The sequence below is a fragment of the Dermacentor variabilis genome, unplaced genomic scaffold (assembly GCF_050947875.1).
Source record: "Dermacentor variabilis isolate Ectoservices unplaced genomic scaffold, ASM5094787v1 scaffold_12, whole genome shotgun sequence".
Classification (NCBI taxonomy): Eukaryota; Metazoa; Arthropoda; class Arachnida; order Ixodida; family Ixodidae; genus Dermacentor; species Dermacentor variabilis.
This window is the reverse complement of record NW_027460280.1, coordinates 3,773,693-3,798,373: the sequence shown is the minus strand read 5'-3', so window position 1 is coordinate 3,798,373 and position 24,681 is coordinate 3,773,693. Positions and strand designations below refer to the sequence as shown.

The window sequence follows — 24,681 nt, the reverse complement described above, 5'->3', positions numbered from 1 at the left end:
ATTTTCAAGCGTTAAGGCGCTCAACCCTCGAGTTCTGAGTCTTTGCTTGTTTTTCTAGCGCTGGGTCTGTTCCCTGCGAATTCAAATGAACGAACGAGCATATCGTATTCCTATATGGCAGGGTAAAAAACACACGTTGCCTACGTTGTACTATCGCGAGCAATATGAGCAGGAACACAGGAGCGCGTGTCAGAAAGCCTCGAACCTACCTCGAACCTTGCGATGTATGGGCGGCCGCCGTAGGAAGCAAGGTGGAAAGGAGGACGCTGTTCTAATAACTGTTCACACTCCCACCATGAGTCTCTTTATCAAAAGTGCCGCACGTCGCATCGCCAGCGCACATTGACAAAGCTGTTTGATATTGCGGTTACTGGTAATTTTGTGCACCGAAGCATGGCCAATAACAGCACTGTTTTGTAGCATAAACATTCGAGAGTTACTTCCCTGGGAAATCTGTCCTCCTTCCTGTAACACGTGACACGATGCGCTTCATAAGATATGCATCAGGTCCTATGGAGGTAAATATGAAAGCAACTTACACTAAACGCAACAACCGGCGCGTCAGAGCTGCGCTCTAAGAAGAAGAACAAAAACACGACGAAAAAAAATGACTCACTGCAAGTCACTGCGAACGTAACCGTCTTATCGGCTATCGCCAGCCAGTGAAATGCCATAAGCTGCCGTTTTCGACAAACGCAAGCGCGGTGGGAGTGCCAACATTTAGCGGAAGAGCGGCCCCCTGTCCCCTCTGTTTCCGGCAGCGCCATCCGTGTATCTCTCTAACTCGGTTTCGAGGCTATTTGCCACGCATTCGCGTGTTCCCGCTCATATTGCTCACGACAGTACATGCACTGCACTAAAGCAAAAGTAGGCCGAGTCCCAATTCGCATAATTTCGAAAAGAGGATGCCTAAATTATCAACTGAAAAACTAACACCTTTATAATGAAGCCGAATAAAGCAACAAAAATGGCGTGCTATGTGAAAATATTATTGCACATGAACGTTACCCTTGCGTGTCACCAATTTATGTTTAATGAAAATAGTTTCTAGTGGCCTTGTATTATGGTATTCGTGAAAGGCAATAGAGCAGTGTATTTAAATTTTCATTCGCGCCAAATTTATCGCCTGGAGTTCAACCCCTGTACATCCCAATAATTATGTGGGATTCGAAAAAGTGAGATGAAATGGCTGGCGGCGTGTGCTGGCGGCGTGTTCACCTAAGCCTTCGCTGTAGTATATTGCTGCAGAACTATTAAACATTGTTGTACGGCCATTTTTATCACACTTTAGAGTACGAACATTGCGATCAACTGATGTGTGTTTCTATATCTTTTTCCCTAAATGTAAGCAGGCGTACTGTCACTCCAGGTGGCTGCGATCCCTCCCTATTTTCCTAACTGTCCGTTTATATGTGGGTTTTCATACCAAGCATTAAATTAATAATCTGGCCATGTTCATCTATAGTAACGAGATGAAATTTTTTTTCACGCCTAGCTAAAATAGCAAGCAAGACGCAGGGCAAAAAGCTGCTTTGATGCAGATTGAAGACTGCCCATCACCCGTTGATCACCTGACAGTATCTTCACAGTAACCGAGAAGACGTAGCTTCGCATAGGCTCAAGGTCTAATGGCGAACAGGACCGGGCCAGGCCGGATCGAGCCAGGTCGCAATTTTTGGGGCCCTGGTTTAGTACGGGCCGGACTCAGGCGGTCCAACGCATGCTACTTTTGGGCTCGAGCTGGACCCAGGGCTGGAAAACCGGCTCGTGCAGTGCTCGTCTTTGGATAGTTTGATGAGTATATGATTATGGAAGATCGAGTAAAAAAGCTTAACACATAGCCTGTATCTTTGTTCAAGCAAAAGAATCCAGTCAAATTCTCCTTACATCGAAGCTGCACATGGCTAGCCCATTCGTCCGTCCATCCGTGTGTCACCTCTACGCCTAAAACTCCTCCGGCGCAACCCCATGCGCATGCGCGAAGAAAAAGTCGCAGTGGTCGCTCTGAATGTTATTTTCTGTCCATGTATAAAGTGCATTACCATTTCCCAGTTAAAAAAGACAACAGGAATTCCTGTCGCAACGACAGACACTTCTGTTGTACGACAGACGTTCCTGACGTTTCTGAAGTTGCGACAGACATTTCTGACGTTACGACAGAAACTGGGATGTCGGAACAGAAAGATTCTGTCGCGACGACGAAGAGTTCTGAAGTCGCAACAGAAACGTGATGTCGCGACAACAAGAGTGCTGTAGTCACAACAACAGGTTTCTATCGTGACAGCGACTCTGATGTTACGACAGCAATTCTGACGTAACAACAGAAACATTCAGTCGCGACGGGCAAGAGTTCTGAAGTCGCAACAGAAACGTTCTGCCGCAACAACAAGAGTTTATGAAGTCGCAACAACAACTTTCTATCGCAACAGCGATTCTGACGTCGCAACAGGAACTCGTTCTCGGGACTACACATTTTCTGTTGTGGCGTTAGAAATGTGCCACTTTATGTCGCAGCGACACGAGTTCCGACGCCGCGACAGAAGCGCTTTTTATCGCGACGCTTTAAAATTGTATGTCAGTTTCGCATCGGTGGTGTACACTGTACTTTTCTCTTGCGCGGTATTCAATCGTGCTTCTCTGAAGCCGGCAATGATGATAGCACCGACACCGGTATTAAATTCAACTTGGCCAATTGTTATAATTGCGCCATGATGACGAGGCACCAGCAACGCCCTACCGGCCTCCTCAAAATTGGCCGCTGATCAAAATCATACCATCCGCGGGAATGGCTGCGTATCCGTTTTGTTTTATTTGGTAGGATGTGGCACACAGGCCTATGGACTTACATGTGCCGTTACACTGACACATTAGTTAATTTCCCAGAAATATTGCATAAGCTTTTGCGAAGCGAAGTAGTAGTTTTGGGTTATACCACATAGTTGCGTGAAAAGCTGTCTGGCTCGGGTCTCATTATTCTTGTACAGCGCTGCCGTGAGAAGCCAGTACGCTTTCAGAATGAACACTCATCCACGAATGTTTCTGTAGCTATTTTGCATTGAACACACGAATTATATGCGCGCTCAAAAGTGTAAAGAGCGAGAGACAACTGTCGAAATTAGCAGTAACAACCCTAACAGTGTCCCCCCGGTCGCCATTGTCTATTTCTGAATTTATTTAATATCGATATCGTACAGCAAAATCGATGTTCTAGCACTCCACGATGTACCTGTCGATGGTAACGAGACTCTTTTACAGATGCGGCAGTTGACGCGGTCGAGTGACAGCGCATCTTGGCTCTTAAAATGCAAATGTAAATATCAACGCAGACGGAGATTCTTATGCCGTTGACATGGCCAAAAGGTACGCTTACAGACGTGTGCGGCGTGGTGCAGTGAATAATGGACAGCGCAGACGCATGATACATGTGGAATGGCGGAAAGGAACGAACTTGTCGAGTTTTGCTTGAGCCACCGTGTGCAATCTGTTCTTTATTAGTGGGCTATGGTATGCAATGCAGGTGTTACATTGTGCGAGGCTCAATTTACAGAAGATGCATCGAATTTTAGCCATTTTCGTGTGGGCTGCGCAATGGGAAATGTGCAGCCGAACGAATTTGTTCAGAGGAGTCAAGAATGATGGATTAGGCCTGGGACACCTTTTTTTGCGGCAGATTGTTAACAGGTTTCTTTTCCTTCGCGGCGGTCAGCGATCCTTCTTTGCGCACCGCATGCCAAGTAAGGCTCGGGCGCGAGTTGCCAGACTTTGTTGTTTCAACCCAAACACTCACGGGAGGTATTTTTGGATATTTTATAGAAGTTGTCGCAAGTTTACGTTTTCTTGCAACGAGGTTTTCAAATGAATATTTATCTACTGTCAAAAAGAAAGAAATTGTGCAAGGATTTGGGTGACGTTCTGCCGGAGCCCATGTACAAAGCCTGGTACAGAGGAGGTCCTGGAAGGGACGTCTTAAAGAGAGTGAAGAAAATGCATGTTGCGCCAGGGGTTAAAACCGTTTTTTTTAATTACAGACTCGAACGTTGCCAGTAAAAATGTTTTTACAGGAAAAGGGATTATTTCTATCATGGGGGTCTCACTGCCTTATCTGCAAAGAACCAGAAACGATAGATCACGTTTTTTTTTTCATTGTTGGGGAGGGGTATATTTCTGGGACTTCTTCTTCGTGATTTGGGAGAAAGAAAATACGCTCAGTTCTGCAGCCCATATGGGAGCACGGCGCAGCGTAATGGGGAATGGGGGCGGGGAAAGAAAGATGAGAGGATAGATGGGGAAAGTGGGAGTAGGTTTCAGGCAGCAGACGTCAGCATCATCCAGGGGCGATGGCCGGCGCTCGGGCAGAGACCGTGCGAGGCCGAAGTCTATTGGCGATCTAGGAGCCCGTTTGTGTTCACATATTCAAGCAGGCTTGCTAGTGCTGGGAGGTGGTAGCGGGCCGGGAAGAGCAGGTGTGTCTCTGAGGTGGCCGGGAGTCCATACCGTCGGTAGGTGGCAGTGACTGGAGCGCGCTCCTGGGCTAATGCAGGACAGGTGCAGAGTAGGCGCTCGAGGGTCTCGGCGTCACCGCACCTTCTGCAGGCCGGCGAGGCGATGCGTCCCTTGGCATAGAGCCTAGCTGCCGTCCACACGGAGCCCTTGCGCAGACGAAGGAGTGTGGAACGGTCCCGTCGCGAGAGGCCGTTCTCAGGGAGGAGTTTTGGGGCGCGGTTGGTAGCTACCCTGCTATCCGGATGGCTGGATGTGAGCAGCTGTTTGAGTCTCTGCCTGGAGAAGTACGATGCTGCGACTGCTCTGGTGAGTGGAACGGTCGGGTGGTAAGCGGCCTTAGCAAGGACATCCGCCTCCTCGTTTCCAGCAATCCCTACGTGGGAAGGCAGCCAGTGGATGGAGATGGCTACCCCCACTGCAGAGAGGGCCGAGATTTTTGCTCTCAGGAGGGTCTCAGTAACTCCGTGTCGATGGTGATCGGAGAGTGCCTGGAGAGCCGGTCGCGAGTCACTTAGCACCGCCACTGGTTTTGTCGGGGGGTCCTCAGCCAGGAGGTCTGCAGCCAGGTGGAGTCCCGCCAGCTCAGCTGCTGTGGAGCTCGCACGAAAAGGAAGTCGGCTCTGTATCACTGTCGGCACTGTCGGCACTGTCGCAAGTCGGCACTGTCGGTATCAGCCATCCACGTGAACTACCCTTTCTCGGCTAGCCTCGTCACCGTGGACAACTGGCGCCTACTTCCAGTGTTGGCCACTGTAGTTTCTGCGGCGCTGGAACCTGGAAAATGGACGCTCGAAGAGGAATTCAAGGTCACACCGTCATCGACTTCATCAGGCACACTGCGTATAAATCATCCCCGCCAGCCGGGCGCGCTCTGTGGGCTCGGTGGCTGTGCCACGACACGGCTTAACCCACTTCTGTTCACCATGCAGGTCAGTAACCAGTGTCGCCTTTTCGCTAAAAAATCTAGCACTAGATGCCTTATTCAGCTACTGAGCCCTCAGTGCTGTGTTTGTATCATGTCTGATTGTATTAACAGTGTTTGTTCTTTGCTACTTATGCTATCCGGAGACATTGAAACTAACCCAGGACCCCCCACCCTAAATGAAATACTAAATGAACTAAAAGGCTTGTCTTCTGGTCAAGCCAGCTCATTGGAGACGTGCAGAGCCTAAAGAGCCAGCTCTCAAGCACCGATAAAACCATTTCCGAACTAGGCAAAAGAATCGACAGTTTAAAATCGCAGTACCACCAGCTTCAAACGCTCCGAACGGAATTAGACGCCGTTGCAACCACCACCTCTCAGACTACTCGACAGGTCTCGGTATTGGAGACTCGGCTGGACGACGTGGAAAACCGCTCCCGACGAAACAACTTGTTTTACGGCATAGCGGACGACACGCCATCCGAGACCAACGCTCAGTCTGAGGAGCTAATCACTGCGTTTTGCAGGGACCCTTTCAATGTAGCCATTGAATCTCAGGAAATAGAGCGTGCCCACCGTCTTGGTCGCCACTTGCGAGACCGGTGCCGCCCCATAATAGTAAAATTTACCTCTTTTAAAACCAAGGAAACTGTTCTCGCTAATGGCTCTCAACTCAAAAATACACATTTTAGCATTGGGGAAGATTTCTCGCCTCACGTTCGGAACGCACGGAAGCACCTTCTCACTTTTGCTAAAGAAAAATCTGGTCCTTTTCTTTTACGATATAAAACATTATTTATGGGCTCCAAAGGCTACGTATTCAACGATGCAACCGAAACTGTCGAAGAAAAATCATAGCTACCCCCTCCCCACCCCAAATCATTAAATGGTTCCGTTCCTGGTCACAAAGCTAATCTCTCTTTTTCAATTATTTTCACAAACATTCGCAGCTTTGTTTCTAAACGCCACCACGTGTCAAGCCTTGTATCTTCATCCAGTAGCAATTTACTTATTCTAACTGAAATGTGGTTGACCTCTGACGTCACCGATGGCGAAGTTTTATCCGACTTGCCCAATTTTAATCTTTTTAGAAAGGATCGTCTCAGCACACGCGGCGGGGGCGTCCTCATTGCTGCAAACAAACAGCTTTCGTGTTCTGTTATCAAAATGTCCTCCGACCTTGAAATATTATGGTTAATCTGTCGTTCCGCACCACAGTCGGTGCTCTTAGGTGTTTGCTACAGGCCTCCTAGACACACTCCAGATTTTTCACGCGAACTTAATAATGTTTTAACCAAACTTTCGACTAAATACCCTAATGCTCGCATCGTTCTCTTTGGAGGCTTTAACTTTCCGAATATCGATTGGATGACCCTAACCTCGTCAGCACCCAATGCGAAAGAAGCTAACGAATTTCTTGACGTTTGCCTAAACTTTAATCTTACTCAGCTGATATCACAACCTACACGAGTCACTTCCGATACCGCCAATATTATTGACATAATCTTAACAACAGATCCAGGGAGCCTGTCTTCTACAACATTTCTAAAAGAAATAAGTGACCACAAAGTAATTCATGCTAATTTTGCCTTTGTTCCCGAAATACGCCAAGCTTGCAGGAAAACAATTCGACTATATGACAAGGGGAACTATGGGGCCATCATTAGTGAACTTAATGCCTTTTTTCCATCGTTTCAAGATTGTTTTTGGGAACGACCTATTAACGAAAACTGGTCACTCTTCAAAAACAAAATGAACCGATTAGCTGATGACTTCATCCCTAAGGTAACTTTCCGTCCCACCCGCCAAAAACCTTGGTTTACCAATTCACTAATATCGCTTGAAAACAAGAAGAAACGACTTTTTCGTGTCGCCAAGACTAGAAACAGTGTTTGCGCATGGGACAAATACAATATTGCAGAAAAAGCATACTTAACAGAAGTGCGCAACGCTAAATACTCATTCTTTCACACTGAGCTACCAAACATCCTTGCTGATTCACCCAAACATTTCTGGCAAATTCTAAACCCACATGACACCCCTCCTGTTATCCTTACTAATCAATCTGGTCAACAAGCAAGTTGTTCAGAAAGTGCCAATGTATTTAATATAGACTTTTCGTCTGTCTTTACAAATGAACCTAACCCTACTGAAACAGAACTGTTTTCCGCTAGTTTACCAGAAATGCCACCCATAAGCATTAGTTTCTCTGGTATCCTGTCCTTAATTGAAAAAATGAAATTGTCATCTTCTATTGGTACGGACGAAATAAATTCCAAGCTCTTAAAAAACACTAAGCACATATCTGCCGAATTTTTACTGTTACTGTTTTCCCAGTCACTTTCCTCAGGAATTCTCCCTTATGACTGGAAGTGTGGGAAGGTCATTGCAGTTAACAAAGCAGGCAACAGAGACTGTCAGTTAAATTACCGCCCCATATCTCTAACCAGTGTGTGCTGCAAACTCATGGAACATATCATATACTCTCAGGTCATGCATTTCCTTGATTCTAACAGCTTTTTTAATCCCTCTCAACACGGATTTCGAAAAGGCCTCTCATGCGAATCCCAACTAGCCATTTTTCTTCACGACCTGAATGCTAACCTCGACACTAACCTACAAACAGATGCTATTTTTCTTGACTTCAAGGCTTTTAATAAAGTACCACACAAGCGTCTACTAATGAAGCTCTCTCAACTAAATCTGCCACACGACGTTCTAAACTGGATCGCCCAATTTCTGACTAACCGCTCTCAGTTTGTTTCCCTTAACAATGTCAAGTCTGACTCGCTCCCTGTAACGTCCGGCGTGCCGCAGGGATCTGTCCTCGGCCCACTTTTATTTCTAATATATATCAACGACTTGCCTAATAATTTATCATGTAACATCCGCATGTTCGCTGACGACTGTGTCATCTACCGCAAGATAACTAACATATCTGACCAAACAGCCCTACAAAATGATCTTAATAAAGTGTTCGACTGGTGTAACCGCTGGCTAATGACCCTTAATCCTAACAAATTTAAATTACTTTCCTTCCGCCGCAGCAAAAACCCGCTCCAATTTCCCTATAAAATCGCCAACATACCAGTTGAAACAAGTGAATCCTATAAATACCTTGGTTTAACACTAACCCCCGATATTTCCTGGCGCACCCATGTCACGAATATCATTTCATCGGCTAACCGATCATTAGGATTTCTAAAACGTCATCTGCGTCACTCACCCTACCACGTAAGACTTTTGGCTTACCAATCGCTATTTCGACCCAAACTTGAGTACGCATCACCAATCTGGAGCCCTCACCAAGTTTATTTGATTAACGCTATCGAAGCAGTGCAAAATCGTGCTGCTCGCTTCATTCATTCTTCTTATTGATATGATATCAGCGTGTCATCCCTTAAGAATAACTCTGGTCTGCCCACTCTTTCGTCTCGCCGCAGGATCGCCACACTATCACTTTACCACAAGTTTTATCACCGTTCTTTCGGCCATCCACCTTACATCGCTCCCGCCGCTCGCACATCCCCCCGCACGGGCCATCCACTTCAAGTCACCCGACCCCGTTCTGGCACCACTACTGCCACTACTTTTTCTGCATCATTTCTTTTGCCGCGCAGCTTCAGAATGGAATGGCCTTCCCCACGACATTGTTTCAATCACCTGTCCATCACGTTTTATTCAAAGTGTATCCATATACCTGTCTTGTTAAATACCTGTGGCATTTGTAGCATCTCTGTACAACCCACCCCTTATGTAACACCCCCTTGTGGGGTCTTTAAGGAAATAAAGTGAAGTGAAGTGAAGGCACTGCCTGCTCCTGCCCTCAGATGGGATGGTACATGCCGCCGCTGCGGAGCCATTGGAGAGCACGGAGCCATCCCTGTACACGAGCAGCCTGCCGTCCAGCTCTTCCAGGAGTTTGCCAGTAGCTGCCTGTTGTAGTGCTGCTGCTGGCGTCCGGCGCTTTGGTGCTCCATTCAGGGATAGGTGCACCTCTGGAGGCTTCTCGTGTGGCGGAGGTGTGACCATGGGCACTGGTCGTTGTACAATCAGCTCCTCGTAGAGCTGACAGAGGCCCCCCATGCGAGATAGTGGCTGGCTCCGCAGTCGGCAGAGCAGAACCCCACCATCTGGAGCACGGTGCAGACGGTCAATGTGCCCAAGGGCATGTTGGAGCATGTGCAGCGACAGTGGCCATTCGCCAGCCCCAGCCAGTGTGGCAGCAATTCGGGAGTGCTTGGGGAGACCTAGGATGCTCCTAACTGCACTCCTGTGCAGTCTCTCGAGTTGTTGCTTCCTGGCTGGAGATAGTAGAACCAGCGGCAGGGCATATAGCAGGATGGATGTGGCCGCCGCTTGGTTCATCCGCAGCGCCCACTTGACGGTGCAGCCCCGACCACGCTGCTGCATCTTGCCCCCTGGACTCTTCGGACTTTGGAGGTGAACGCCTTGACAGCAGGAATCCAGGAGAGCCGATGATCAATGGTTATGCCTAAATACGTGACCTGCCGCTTCTATGGGACGGTGGTGTTCGCAATGCGCACCTGTTTCAGGTAGAGGCGTGCGGAGGCTAGCGGGTGTACAAGTAGTGCCTCTGTCTTTGCCGGGGACACGGAGAGGCCAATGCCACCGAGGAAGGAGATGACCGCTTCTAATGCCCTCTGTAGAGAGCCCCGGATGGCAGCGATGCTTCTCCTGGGTCCTCGAATCCACAGCGCCACATCATCTGCGTAGATAGTGCAGCAGACTGGGTAGCGGTTGTCAGCCGGTAGTGCTGCTGCGAGTCCTGCCAGTGCCAGGTTGAAGAGGAAAGGGCTCAGCACTGATCCCTGCGGGACACCGGAGGTGATGTCTCTGGGATCGCTGAGCACCTTGCCTACCCGTACACGAAAACTCCGGCCCACCAGGAAGGCAGAGATGAAGCCGCGGAGACATCCGGTGAAGCCTAAGCAGTCCAGTGCAGCCTCGATCACCTCGTGCGGAAGCCGGTCAAAGGCACCCTGGACGTCCAGGAGCAGCAGCATGGCGACGTCCCCACTGCCCCTGGCATCCTCCAGGGTGGCCACCACATCTGCGATGGAGTCCTCCGTTGAGCGCTTTTGCCTGAAGCCAGATTGCTGTTCTGCAAAGTACTTCTGCTGGGCAGCTATCCATTCGAGCCATGATAGGGCCATCTTCTCCATCAGCTTGCATGCTGCAGAGGTAAGGGAGACTGGCCTGTAGGAGGAGAACGAAGTCGCAGGCTTCCGTCGCTTCAGCATAGGCACCACCACAGCCGTCAGCCAGCTCTCAGGCAGGACCCCGGTGCTCCAGTAGGAGTTGAACTGCTCCAGGAGTCGTACCCGTTGTGGCTCTGCAAGGTTACGCAGCATCTGACAGGTTATCCCGTCGGCTCCTGGAGCACTCCGTCATCGTGTGAGATCTAGCGCCGACTCGAGCTCGTGCATGCGGAGAGGCTCGCTGCATAGGGCGGAGATCTGTGCTGCCACCCACTCTGGATGGTGGCAGGGAGGGAGGCAGTGTCTTGTCGCGACCGTCGAGGACAGGATCTGCGGGACTGGAGACCTCTCAGCAAACCGGTCGGCTAGGCGCTCGACCAGGGCCCGCTCGCTGATGCCCATGAGGACGGCCACGGTTAAGGACTGGCGTTGCGCGTTTGGAGCATCCATCAGTGACCTTAGCAGGCGCCAAGCTCGAGCACCATCTGGATTGCGACTGATGGTGGAGCAGAGGCTCTCCCAGCTTTGCCGTCTGCGTCGTCGGGCGTGGCGGCGGCAGACAGCATCCACGCGGCGGTAGGCCGTCCATTGTTCCGGAAGCATGGTGCGCCGGGCCCTGCGTTCCACACGGCGCCGAGTAGCTCGCAGTTCTAAATGGCGTATATCCGGAACTGGTTTGCCCTCATGGAATACGGTATCTACCCGCTACTAACGAGGATGGAGTTTCGGTTGATTTATTAATCTTAGTGGGCCTCCACAGTATTTGGCGCTCTCGAATGGCAGGATACTACTGCGATCCTGACGCACGAGCTACGCGAATTTATTTCCGTGAAACTGTGCATCGGTTTGCTAAGATATTGAAGCCCGGTGTCGATACTTTCGAGTGGCTGTCAAGAATGGAGCCATTGATGGCTCTATATGAATTTTAATGTGCCAGCCCCCTACCAGGCTGATTATGTCAATACGACGTGGTCATTGTATCCTATAAATTTTGTTTTGTGTATTGCTGTTCTTTGTCGAAGTCAGGCAACAAATGAAAAACAAATCGGCATGGTGCAGTGGTAAGATGCTCGGCTCGGAATCCTCAGGTCGCAAGTTCAAATGCCCGGTGGGGAAATTTTTTTCGTTTATTTGCACTAACAAATTTACATAGCCTTAAAGAGGTCTCTCTCAATTCTTAATTAAATGTTGATCAAGGACTACAGAACTTTCGACTACAGGACGTCACACTGCAGACAACAGAACCACAGAAACAACGTCCCAAAATACGACAGACTGAAATTTCCTGTTGTGTTTTTCAAGTGGGTTCCGCGTGATGTTATCAGTCGCGGCGGTCACTTTGAATCTTATCGACCATGTTACGATGCATGACCTCCATGGCCATATCAAAGAAACGTGGGATGGCTGCACTCCTTTGTTGCCATTGGGGGCTCGAAAAGCATAATAAAACACACTAGTCCACCCATCAATCGTCGAGTTTAACGTCGACCTATCGCGCCACGCCGGCAACTAGATTTCATCCTTTCTGTTGGAACGGTTTGGAACCGAGTGCTACACGGACGCCAATGTACCGGCCGGCGCGTTACCGGTCGTGTAATAACTGTTGCAAGAACTTGTCTAGCACAACAGTGCAGCCGATCGCGGTGTACCACGGCGACCACAAAGCTATGGTCACTGTGGTAAAGAATGAGACAAAGACGATAAAAACCACCAAGTTACGTGTATGTGTATTTATTCAACCAATATAGCAATCCTATAGCAATCAATGTAAATTAATATAGCTGCCAATATAGTCATCTCTATACAGCTTCGCTGGTTTTCCTTCTTCACAGAGTGGAAGGGCACAAAATTTTTTTCCTTGCTCTTAAACTTAGAAGGTGGTTGTATGTCCCCAGGTTGTATGTACCTTGCCGCAACGGATTGGATTGTTTCTAGTGCATTAATACAATCACCAAACAGATCCCACACAGGGCAAGCCTGCTCCAAAATTGGTAAAACTTGTTTATGCGCTGCTTGTTTTACAGCAATGGCTACGTGTTTTAAGCATTGTTACAAGAAGCCAAGGTCAAGCCCAGTACTTCTACCTATGGTATTAACATTCTATAAAACTGATGGTAGCGCTACACGCGACGAACACACGGTGAAAAGACGACACGACAACGAGGGAACCCTCGTCGTCGTCTTTTCACCGTGTGTTCGTCCCTTTCAGCGCTACCATCAGCTTTAAGGAATGCATCACCAACTAGCCAAGCACCAAGTTTTACTGATGTATTAACATGTTGTGACCAAGGGTCATCCTCTCACAGCATAACACCTAAATATTTCACTGATGAATTATTTCTTTTATGGCTACTTAACGAATACTTATATCTGATTTCGTTATATTTTTATAGTAAAGCTAGCGTGTACAGATTTATTTATGTTCACGGACACGCTGGCAGTGACGCGCTTCTACACGCTTCCGGTCGGCCACCAACGGGAAACAATGTCGCACTGGATGTCGCTGCACGTAGGGCACAATATTCCGCAAAAATTGTATCGCGGTTTCGATAAAATCACAAATGTCATTAATAAAACAAGAAAGAGAATCTGCCTCAACACGGAGCCATGCGGCCTAACTGATCTAGCAGCAACATTATCCGAGCAACTCCCATTCAAAACTGCGTTTCGAAGTACTTACGAGTACTTAGCAGCACTGCGTTACAGCCTGTATACCCATAAAAGTAATTACGCGTTCATATTACCGCTAGTTTCACTTGGTCAGTATATATCGACATTAGTATAAATTTAAAAAAAAAAACAATCCAACTTTGGGTTATTTGCTCCGCAACGTCTATATTGCCACAATACTCTCCCAAGTTAGTACTATAGAAAACGCTAATACGAACAAAATTAAAGTATGAATCTCCCTTATGGGATTCTATCAATTTTATTAGCTCATTAGAACTTCTTAAAATTACTCCACTCGCTCTATATTTGCAACTTATGATCTAATAGCTACTCTAACCACAAATAAAACTAACCTTGAATTTCCAATTCTGAACTTATATCTCCATGGCAACATATATCGAATCCCATTGATTAGCTGTATAAAGAAGGTATCAAATCTAGCCACATTCACTTTCTTAAGCTCTTTTTGGCTTTGAATGGATTCGTCTCTCCAAAGAAAGCGTAACGAGTACTAACAAACGCAAGTTTCACGCAACATGTACTAGCGTACGTTGTGTAATCTGAACTTGTGAATGACTCATTACGTTACTTTATATTTCTTTGCAATGTGAGGTAATATTGTATAACTTTAAAGCTGCCTTCCTGGTGCACACTTATTTTTTTCCATTTGCCATCAGCAAAAATTGTATGAACACAAACTTACGCATTATTTCTTTACGCTTCTCCGCCCACAGTTTTCTCTAATGCCTTCGAGCGCTGATGGCGTAAATAAACAATTATACTGTAAAAAGTATTTTTTGTATGAGGGGCGGTCACCTCCGGTGGTGTATTATTATCATCATCAGCAGCAGCAGCTAACTAATCAGTTGTCCCTCTTAGACCCTTTTTTAGTCTTCATTACTGAAATGACAACCTAAGCAACGAGTTCTTGAAACTTGCATTACAATTCCGGATTCTCTCCGAAAACAAACTGCTTACGTATTTCTGCACTCGCGCACCAAAATAACAAAAGCTAAAGTGCGATCTGTCCTAAATGCAGTGAATAAAAATTGGTGCGAAAAGACAAAGCAGTGCAATATATAGCCAGGAAGTTTATGCGAACAAACGATTCTGCACTATGACATTCTCAAGCGCCTACTGTATTTTCCCTAGATGTGGAGAAGCCAGTTCAACTTTCAATTGATTCACAATTCGACTTAGTTATGTTTGCACCATATATATATGAAGAAGAAATATGTGTATAACCAATACGGACACATGTTGAACAAAATCCTTCTGAATTATTGCATAATTTAACCGTGTTTAACATCTGAACAGCACATTTTTACCGTCGAACGGATATGAAATTGAATCACATGCATAGTGGTTTGTCTTGCCAGTATTATAAAGTGCACGGTCAGTTTTCCGTTCTTGTAATTTATGATATATGATAGCTGATGGGACTGCGACGTCAATTTGCTGTTCTACGTATAGGCTACTGACAATGTACGAACTATGTTTTTTATAATACAGAACACAAGCAGCCGAGTTCGTCTCATCAACAAGTCGGGAGGTGAAATTCGTCGATCAGTTTCTCTCTATGGGTAATAGAGGAGCCCCTTCCTCGTAAACATGTCTGGGTTCAGAACGTGCGAGTTAAAAGCGGACCGATTATCCGCGCTTTCTGTGCAGCCCCCGAAGTGACTGCCAAAAACTTTCGCTGTTTAAAGGCGTAAGCCTTTCGATGACATGCGCCAGAAATATACACAAGAACGCGCTCGCCCGGCACTTGAAAGGTCGCAAGCATGATATCTGCGGTGTCTGGCTCAGACCAGACGCATGACACATATGTACACTGAAAGAAACGAAACTGAAACAATAAAGAAGGATACAACATCGCCTCCCGCTTGAATATACAACATAGTAATTTGCAACAACCAAAATAACACGAACTAAACGCTTATTGTTCAGGTAAAGAAAACCGAAATCTTTCGACAGGTTGGCGTACCCTAGTGCTGCGACGCAAAGGTTGCTCCACTGAATCCTCTAAAGAAGCGACCACTTCTTCATTAACTTCAGCCCTTGTTTCCGGCGATCGCAACAGTTCACCCTGTTCAGCGTCTGCGCGGCTTTCAGCCCCAGCGGTACCCGAGTAGTCATGAGGCAATTCCCATGCCCACTGTTCTGTTGTCTGCGATTGATTGCAAGGAACCCGAACTAGTTTAGACGCCTTCCAGCAACGACCGTCGCTCATCAAAAAGCTATTTTTGCCTTTTCTGCCGACAATTTTGAAAGGTCCCATATAGTTTACCGACGCTTTCCCACCGCCTGCTGGCTTGCGTACACGAACGAAGTCCCCTACACTAAAGGCTGGTCTTTTCGCACCTCGCCTCCTGTCCGTATACCGTTTTGCATACGTCTTCTTCGCCTTAACCCTAGCAGGAACATTTTTATTCGAACCGGCATGGACACCCTCTCTTGTCGGCAAACCCACTGTATTGAGTCTCGTCCTTGGCTGGCGCCCGTGAAGCAACTTAGCCGTCGACACACCCGTTGTCGCATGCGGCGTCGACCTATATATGCCGAGATAGTCAACTACAGCAGCCTGGAGAGGCCGTTGTTCCAATCGGGCAACCTGCATGAAATCTTTCAGCACGCGATTAAAGCGTTCAATCGCGCCGTTTCCTTGTGGATAGTACAGAGAAGAACAACCGATGCGCAATACCCCTCTCTCTCAAGAATTTTTCAAACATTTGCGATCTAAATTGAGGCCCATTATCTGTGACAATTTCTTTCGCATAGCCTTCTCGGCTGAACACAGTCTGCAAAAAATCGACCACACTCTGTGACGTCACTGTAGATGAAAAGGCAACCTCACGCCACTTGGAATGATAATCGATCAGCGATATCATGTACCTACAGATTGAAGGGGCCCAGTCAATCGGTCCCACTATATCCATTGCTAACTTCTGCCATGGTAGCGCTGTAAACGTCACTGGCTGTAGCGGTGCAAACGACGGTTTAGCGAACTTGTCCGCGGCCTGGCAGATATGACAAAAATGGATTGCTTCTACCTGTTTATTCAAACGCGGCCACCAGTAAAGATCACGTAGTCTCTGCTTCGTCCTCACAATTCCTGGGTGACCTCCGTGCGCAAAACCAACAAGGAGCGAGGTTAATTCACTCGGAACAACTACCTGCTCGCCGCGCATCAAAAGGCCATCAACGAAAGAAAGCTCTTCCCGCACGTTAAAGTACGGCATTACTTCTGCTGGCAAAGCTTTTCTAGGCGCCCAAACATGTACTATCGCGCTCAGTATGAGCTACACCACGCGAGCGCGTGGCCGAGCGCTCTGCAAGGTTGTACAGTGGCGCCGATTGTGCCGTGTTTTCGAGCTATCTGGAGAGGGTGTAGCTGTTCCAGCAAGCGCGCTGTAACCCCTCGTCCCCGTTTATCTGAAGGACACCTTATCTGTTTCTTGTTCACTTTGATTTCGCTAAAGCAGAAACTGCAAGATCATGCAGCACTTTTGCCACCGACCAGACCTGGCGTGCGAAGGTTATCAAAGACAGCGCTTCCTTCGTCCAAGAAGGGCTGCGCGTTCAGACATGATTTTAGCACTGATAATGCGCCTCAGCGCCCAGCGTAAAGGCGGAAGCAGCCATGACGTGGGCCATGCATTGTTTTCGACAGAGTGTTAGCATAGCCCTGGTGCTAATGCAGCAACGCGTTGCCATTGCTGCCACCGCCGTTCTCCGCACTATAGCAACATTTCACATTTGGCCGGAGCAGCCTACTTTGTTCATTTGCCGCAACTCCTGGGGCCATGCGTCGTCTTCATAAACTTCCCACCGTGCGTGATGGCTCCAGAACACACCACGCCTTCTTAAGATGCATTATATGGTTCTGAAATTTTAGAGTGCACTATCACTAAGGCCCCAAACCCCGATTTCGCCGATCATTAGCGGTATTACCAGAATACACTAATTTCCAGTCAGTTCATCCAGAGGATACTTTTCCTAGATACATAAACGCAAGGTCATGTGCAGGTTCTTTTTGTCTAGGGTACTTAATTGCCATTCCGAACAGTCGTGTGGTTTGGTTTATAGGGTTTAACGTCCCAAAGCGACTCAGGCTGAGAGATGCCGTAGTTGAGAGCTCCGGAAATTTCGACCACCTGGGGTTCTTTAACGTGCACTGACATGAAAGAGTCGTATGATCAGTCAAAGATATATTCAGCCCGAATAAAAAAAAATTTGGTTCGCACTAAAACAGCTTGCGTGCTGCAAATCCTAAAACCTGAGATGAATTAAGAAGTCGATCACTGTTGGACACCCGGGACATTTTGCGAGCTGACGAACGTATTCCTTTTTATTAATCTGACACCAGATAACACCCACTGTGCGGACCGACATGGGCCCGATTACGAAGTTTGGGCGTCGACCTACGGCTACGGTTATCCTTTTCGAAACAGATATCAAAACCAGTCTAAACGAGGGTGAAGGGGAAAGCAAGCAAGTGGAGGTGAAGCGAGCTTGCTGGAACAGCTACACCCTCTCCAGATATCTCGAAAACATGCCACTATCGGGGCCACTGTACAACCACACCGAGCGCACGGCCACGCGCTCGCGCGGTGTAGCTCATACTGAGCGCGATAGTACCACGTGTACAACAACCTGTTGCAGTGTGCTGTCTGCAGCAGTGGCCACCTGCAGCCGTTCCTGTGTTAGGCACTCTGATACAACGGACACAATTTCTTCCTGCATCGTCTGCTGCGAATCACAGTCAAGAGGTAGGCGTGAAAGCGCATCGGCCACGACATTTTGCGATCCCTTTTCGTACTCTATGTCGAAGTTATAATACAAAAGTCGAGCTGACCATCTGGATATACGCAAAGGTCGGCGTCCTGTACCGGCAGCTGAAAGTAACGTCACGAGTGCCTGATGGTCCGTAAGCCACAAAAATCTTCTACCCCACAAGTAGACGCGCTCGCACGCGAAGCAAGGGCCTCGCGTTCCCCAGCGGAGTACTTCCACTCAGCAGGAGTCAGGGCACGCGATGCGAAGGCCAGCGTGCGTACACTGTGACCATCGCGTTGCTGAAGAACGGATCCCAGTCCCTTATCAGAAGCATCTGTCGTAACAATTACATCAAGGTCTGGGTTAAAAATTTCTATGACTGGGCTTGAAGACAAAGCTGTCTTAACAAGCTGGAAGCTACGCTCAGCCTCCTCATCCCACGTGAACTGTTGACCAGACCGCAGGAGCCTTCTAAGCGGCTCGACGAGATCAGCAAATCGCGGCACAAACCGAGCATAGTAACCAGCGAGACCCAAAAATGACCTCAATGTGGCAACATCGTGAGGAGCAGGCACTTTGACAATAGTGTCAACCTTAGACTGCAATGGTGTGAGCCCTTTTGAGTTCACCGTATGCCCTAAAAAGGATAGTTCTGAAACAGCAAATGTGTATTTCTGGTTGAGCTTCAAACCTGAATCACCAATGCGTTTTAGCACCTGGTGTAGATTGTTGTGGTGCTCCTCACGTGTCTTGCCCCACACAATCACATCATCAATGTAACAAAGTACGTCTTTACAATCTTTCAAAATATGCTGCATCATTCTCTGAAAGGGCAGATGCAAGGCCAAAACACACTCTCTTAAAAGGAAACAATCCTTCGTGTGTGATAAAGGTGGTTAGTCCCCGACTTTCCGGAGTCAGTTCTAGCTGGTGGTATGCCGACGCTAAGTCGAGCTTTGAGAAGCACGTTCCTCCAGCTAGTTCATGAAGTAGTTCCTCTGTATGCGGAAGAGGAAAAGCATCGGCAATTACTGCCTTGTTCACTTCACGAAGGTCCACACACAACGTAATTGAACCGTCCTTCTTCCTCACGACGACGATCGGTGAAATCCACTCCGATGCGTCGACAGGTTCAATTATATCTTCGCCCAGCAGACGTTGTATCTCTACCGATACCTGCTGCCGTAGCGTGAGCGGCCGGCGTCGGAGCTTAGCAACGACTGGTTTCACAGATAAACGGCATTTAACATGATAAACAAAGCCTTTCACATGCCCTAACTGTTCCGTGAACAAGTGGGCAAACTGTTGCGTGAATTCTGAAGGCAGTGAATCAGGGCATGTCACCTGGCAGCAATTCAAGGTTGAGCCGTTGATAGTGATTCCCAGGCTCCGAACGGCATCAAGCCCCAGCAGCGAAGTGTCCTTGGTTGTGACATGAAAAAGCACACTGGCTCTGTTTCCCTTGTAAGATACGTCAGCAAGAAAGCAACCGCTTAATTATGCAAAATAAAAGTGAGGCCTGCAGACAGGACACAAGAGTAGAGAAGTGGACAACACGAACGCCGACTTGTCCACTTCTCTACTCTTGTGCCCTGTCTGCACGCCTCACTTCTATTTTGCATAATGAATCCTTACCAACTAGCTCAGCTTTCTGTCGTTCCAACCGCTTAACTTGATTTGTTCTCCGGAATAGTTACACAAATTGGCAGTCGGCGGTCGCAACGAGTAGGTGTTGGCTAGATATTTGTGGTAGTGCTCTTCACTGAGCAAAGAAACCGTAGCGCTCGTGTCGACAATCAACGACAATCTTATCTTCCCGATAGAAATGTTGGCTCGAACATCTTTCGCCGACGCATTACGGTCACCGATTTGAAGTACCGTGACGGCGTTGGCCTTCTCGGGCTTTCGAACGGCATATTTCTTTTTCTTCGATTTGCACATGCTTGAAAAGTGACCAATTTTTCCACAAGAGTGGCAACGCTTGTTCGTCGCCGGACATGCAGCCGAGTTAGCCATATGCGATGACGAGCCGCACCTGTAGCAACTTCGTTGCTCAGAGTCTGACCTTTTTCGCACATCTTGAATCTTGTTCACAGTGCTATGCGCGAATTCCCCGAGCTCTTGTTGCGTTTGCTCAATTTGCTTCCCGATGTCAACAGCACGCTGCAGTGTAAGCGAAGACCCTTCATAAAGCATGCGTTCACGGGTTGTTCGTGACGAAGTGCCTTCCAGTAATTGGCCTCGAATCATGCTATCGGTAGCACTGCCAAAATTCGAAGTACACGCAAGGTCCCGAAGACTGTTTGTAAATGCTTGAAAGGTCTCACCAGGCAGTTGTCTTTGGCGCAACCGGCGCCGCTCCACCAAATCATTCGTAGCGCTCGCGAAATGCGTATCCAGTGCAGCAAGCGCGTCCTTGAACTGGTCCGCCTTGTCCCCGTCCTTGGCGTCCGCGGTCACGTCTGCTTCTTGTGCAAGGATGCTGTAGAATATTCGCTGGCCTTCAACGCCGAGCGAGTTTAGCAGATTTGCCTTGCAACGCTTCGGCTTCAGTTCATCGCCGCCAATGGCCTCCAGGAAATTCAGGAATACGCGTTTCCACTGCTGCCAAGGCACAGCCGGGTCACCGGGTGCAGGCAAGAAAGGGGGCGGTGCTGGGAAACACCCGAGCGGCATGGCTCCGATACTGACCCTCGTCGCCAATATGTGGTGTCTGGCTCAGACCAGACGCACGACACTCGACCACGCAAGCGCAGTATGCAACCCTTTTATTCGTCACAGTAAAGCCACTTATATAGGAAATCATATTGAATGACGATGACGATATGTACACTGAAAGAAACGAAACTGAAACAATAAAGAAGGATACAACAATATCAAAGTTGGAATTACCCTTCTACGGGTCAGTCGCGTCCTTGAGAAAAGAAACCGCGGAGTCATTTTTGAACGACGTGCTGCCGCTCTTCACTTTTATTTCCTTAAAAAGCCCTCAATAGGGGTATTACATAAGGGGTTGGGTTTACAAATGTTATTTATTCTAATTAGTGGTCACATGAGTTCAATGAAGAATATTAGTATTAAGCTTATCAGCAAACGTCGATGAACAGGTGATTTCGGCTATGTGGCGGGGCAGGCCGTTCCAGTCGGTTGATGATCGGCAAATGAAAGATGCATAAAAGTTTGTAGTACGGCTGCGTGGACGGGTTACATGCATGTAATGGCCTGTACGCAGGGAATGGCGAGGGAGTGGGGCCAACACATATGGTGTATGATGGAACGAGCTGTAATAAAACTTATGAACGACGATTAACGAATCAATGGAACGCCGGAATGATAGCGTGTTTAAGGCGGACTGTGCTTTTAGTAGTGATACGCTAGTGTTGTAGGAATACGAAGAATGAGTGAATCTTGCCGCACGATTCTGAATTCTTTCGAGTGCATTGATAAGGGATGTTTGAAGTGGTGACAAGATGGGGGATGCGTATATATTCAAGTTTCGGACGTACCAGCATCTTGAATGGTAGTAGTTTGACGTGCTGCGTTGCATGACGTAGATGGCGTTTTAGGAATCCCAATGTTTGGTTAGCGGAGGCAGTAATGCGCTTTACATGAGCATACCAGTCTAAGTCGCCGAGGTATTTAAATGCGCCAAGTTTTTCTAAGGTAGTATTAGTAATATTATACGGTGAGTATAAGGGCTGATGGCGGCGGGTGAAGGACATTACATTTATAGGGGTTTAGGCGTATTAACCAGTCGTTGCACCAGCCTTGCACTTTGTTAACGTCATTTTGTAGAATACTGTGGTCAGAGTCGTTAGTACTTATGCGGTAGATGACACAAGCGTCTGCGAACATACGGATTTAAGAGGAAACATTAAGGGGAAGGTCGGTAATATAAATAAGAAAAAGTAAGGGGCATAGAACGCTACCTTGTGGGACGCCAGATGTTACAGGGAGGGGCACGGAAGTGTGATTATTGACATGCACTGACTGATCGGTTAGTGAGAAATTCAATACGTCAATTTAAGATGTCAGGATGCAGGTTCAGCTGGGAGAGCTTCAGTAATAGGCGTTGGTGAGAGATCTTATCAAATGCTTTAGCATAATACAGAAAAATAGCATCGATTTGGGTGTTAGCATCGAGATTAACGTGTAAGTCATAGACGAACATAGCAAGTTGCGTTTCGCACGAGGACCCTTACAGAAGCCATGTTGGGATGGGTGAAAAAAGTTGTTAGTGTCAAGGAAGTGCATAATTTGGGTCAAAATAACGTGCTCCATTCTGTTGCAGGGTACGGTGGTTAGGGAAACCAGTTAAGAGGTGAGTTTTTATTACCTGATTGTAGATTGGAACGACCTGCCCTTCCTTCCAGGCGACGCTACAGGAGGATAAACACTGCGAGAAGAGTAATCTAAAGTACGACGCGCAGATGAGTTCAGTGCTTTTTAACAGTTTAGAGTTGATGCCATCCGCCCCTGATGACGATGAGAGTTTTAGCTTCTCAATTATTGCCGTTATGCCATTTTCAGCGAATTCGATGCGTGACATAACAGAGTGCACAAGTGAAGGTGGTATAGGTAACAGAGCATCAGGTTCATTGGTGAATACTGATGAAAACGCGCGGTTAAATGCATCGGCATACTCTTGTTCGGGGATTACTATATCGTTATGGTAGGCGATAGTGATAGCATCCGGTGGCTTGGGGTTTAGAATTTGTCACAATTTCTGGGGGTTACTGCTTATTACACAAGGCAACGTATCATGAAAAAAGTAGTGATTTTCGTGGCGTATAGATGAGAGATAAACTTTCTCTGCCTCGTAATATTTGCCCTAGGCAACAGCACAATTGGTTTGCTTTGCCGAACCGAAATTCGTTTTTCCTGCTTTCTAAAGTCGATAATTTTTTGTGAACCAAGGTTTACTGCTGTTAGTCCGTACTGGAATAACTGGAATGTGGTTATTAGCAAGGTCGGTTATTTTTTGTTGGAAGATCGACCAATTTACTTGAAGCGTACGGTTGTGGAATTCAGCACTGAAAGTGGGGTAGAAGGACATAAGTTCGTTCTTAATGGCTTTGTAGTTGCCTTTGCCGTATAAGCGTATCCAGCGTATTCCATGATTCTCGTTTTGGAAAGGTAAAGTTAAAGACAGTGTGGATCACTTTGTGGTCGCTAATTGCCCGGAGATAAGATATCGAAGATAGGCTAGACGGATTTTTAGTTAATGTGAGATCTAAAATACTGGCCAAGTCCTTCACTACGCGTGTTGGTTCTTAGACTAGCTCGGTAAATTTGAAATTAAAGCAGATTTGGAGGAAATAATTTTCGGTTGTACTATGTGACGAAGGTGGATAGCTACTCCAATTGATATTAGGGAAATTAATGTCTCCGAAGATCAAAATCTGAGCGTTAGTGTATTTTTTCATTAGTACATGTAGGATGCAGTTGAGCTTGTCAGTAAATCTAGTGTGTGCTCGTGGGGGGCAAACCCCAAGTGAAATAGTTCGCGGTGCTGCACGAAAGAGTAGCCATAATATTTCAAGGTCACTTGGGTTGCGAACAAAGGAGCATGGTATCGTATTACTAATGACGATGAGCACCCCGTCGCCTCTAGAGAACTCGCGATCGTCACGGAAAACATGGAAACCGGGTAGGTCATCCATGACCTCCGCGCCCGATACGTCAGTGGTTAGCCAGGCTTCGGTAAGTATCAACAAGTTACATCCAGATGATAAAACCAGATTAAATACAACATCACGTTTGGAAAGTAAACTACGTATCTTAGAATGGATTGCTGAAATAGTAGTGTTAGAGTGGGTTGTCGTTATCGAACGGTGTGTTGAATGACCGTGATGCAGCGATTGCTATTTAACTTCTTTTATACATATCGCAGTTTTATCTTACGTGTACTTAGCAAATGCTATAAACAGTTTTGTAGCGTAATGAAAATGTAACTGATTGGTTCCACGCAAAAGCCAAAAGATGTTTCCGGGCATTTTGTGCAGTACGAGAGTAGTCTTCGCGAATGCAATACGTCCCTTTCAACTTGCGTCCGTTAGACAGGATTTTTTTCTTTTGTTTTAGAAAAAGGAACTTCACGACCGTAGGGCGGCTTCGATTCTCGGAATGACGGCCGAGACGATGCGCACGTTCAAACTCCCCAGGATTCACGGTCACGTTTAGTTGGTCTGCGCAAAGCCGAATTATTTTCTCCTCTGCCTGAGCGGCGGATTCAGATGCAGTTGGGTCGAGGATGCCGAAGAATGGCATCAAATATGACCACTCGCGCCAACATGTCGTGCTTTGTCGTGAAGCTGCGATGGTTCATTCTTCAGAAGCGGTATTTATTTTTGTTCCACAACATGACTTACGTCATCGGTGCAGATTTAAAAATATATAGTCCAGGCGAAATTAAGGATGCCCGAGAAAGGTGGACTGATGCAGTCACGTTCTTTTCGAAGCGATGATCACGTTCCAATTTAACCCACAAGAGAACGTCGTACAGAATGCTATTCCAAATAGCCTAACAGAAGGCTAATAAGTCCCAATATTATTAAACTTATAACATTTTATCGGATACACTCT

General features: G+C 47.3%; 2 protein-coding genes across 2 annotated transcripts in view; both read right to left on the bottom strand.

The window, feature by feature from the left end:
- LOC142566336 (octopamine receptor beta-2R-like) overlaps positions 1-24,681 on the bottom strand; it is a 537,631-nt gene that overhangs the window by 498,157 nt on the left and 14,793 nt on the right. The gene's annotated exons all lie outside the window — the stretch shown is intronic.
- On the bottom strand, positions 19,665-21,890 carry LOC142565772 (uncharacterized). Its single transcript, XM_075676297.1, has one exon. The coding sequence runs from the start codon at positions 20,770-20,772 to the stop codon at positions 19,735-19,737; it is 1,038 nt and encodes a 345-aa protein (XP_075532412.1). The 5' UTR covers positions 20,773-21,890; the 3' UTR covers positions 19,665-19,734.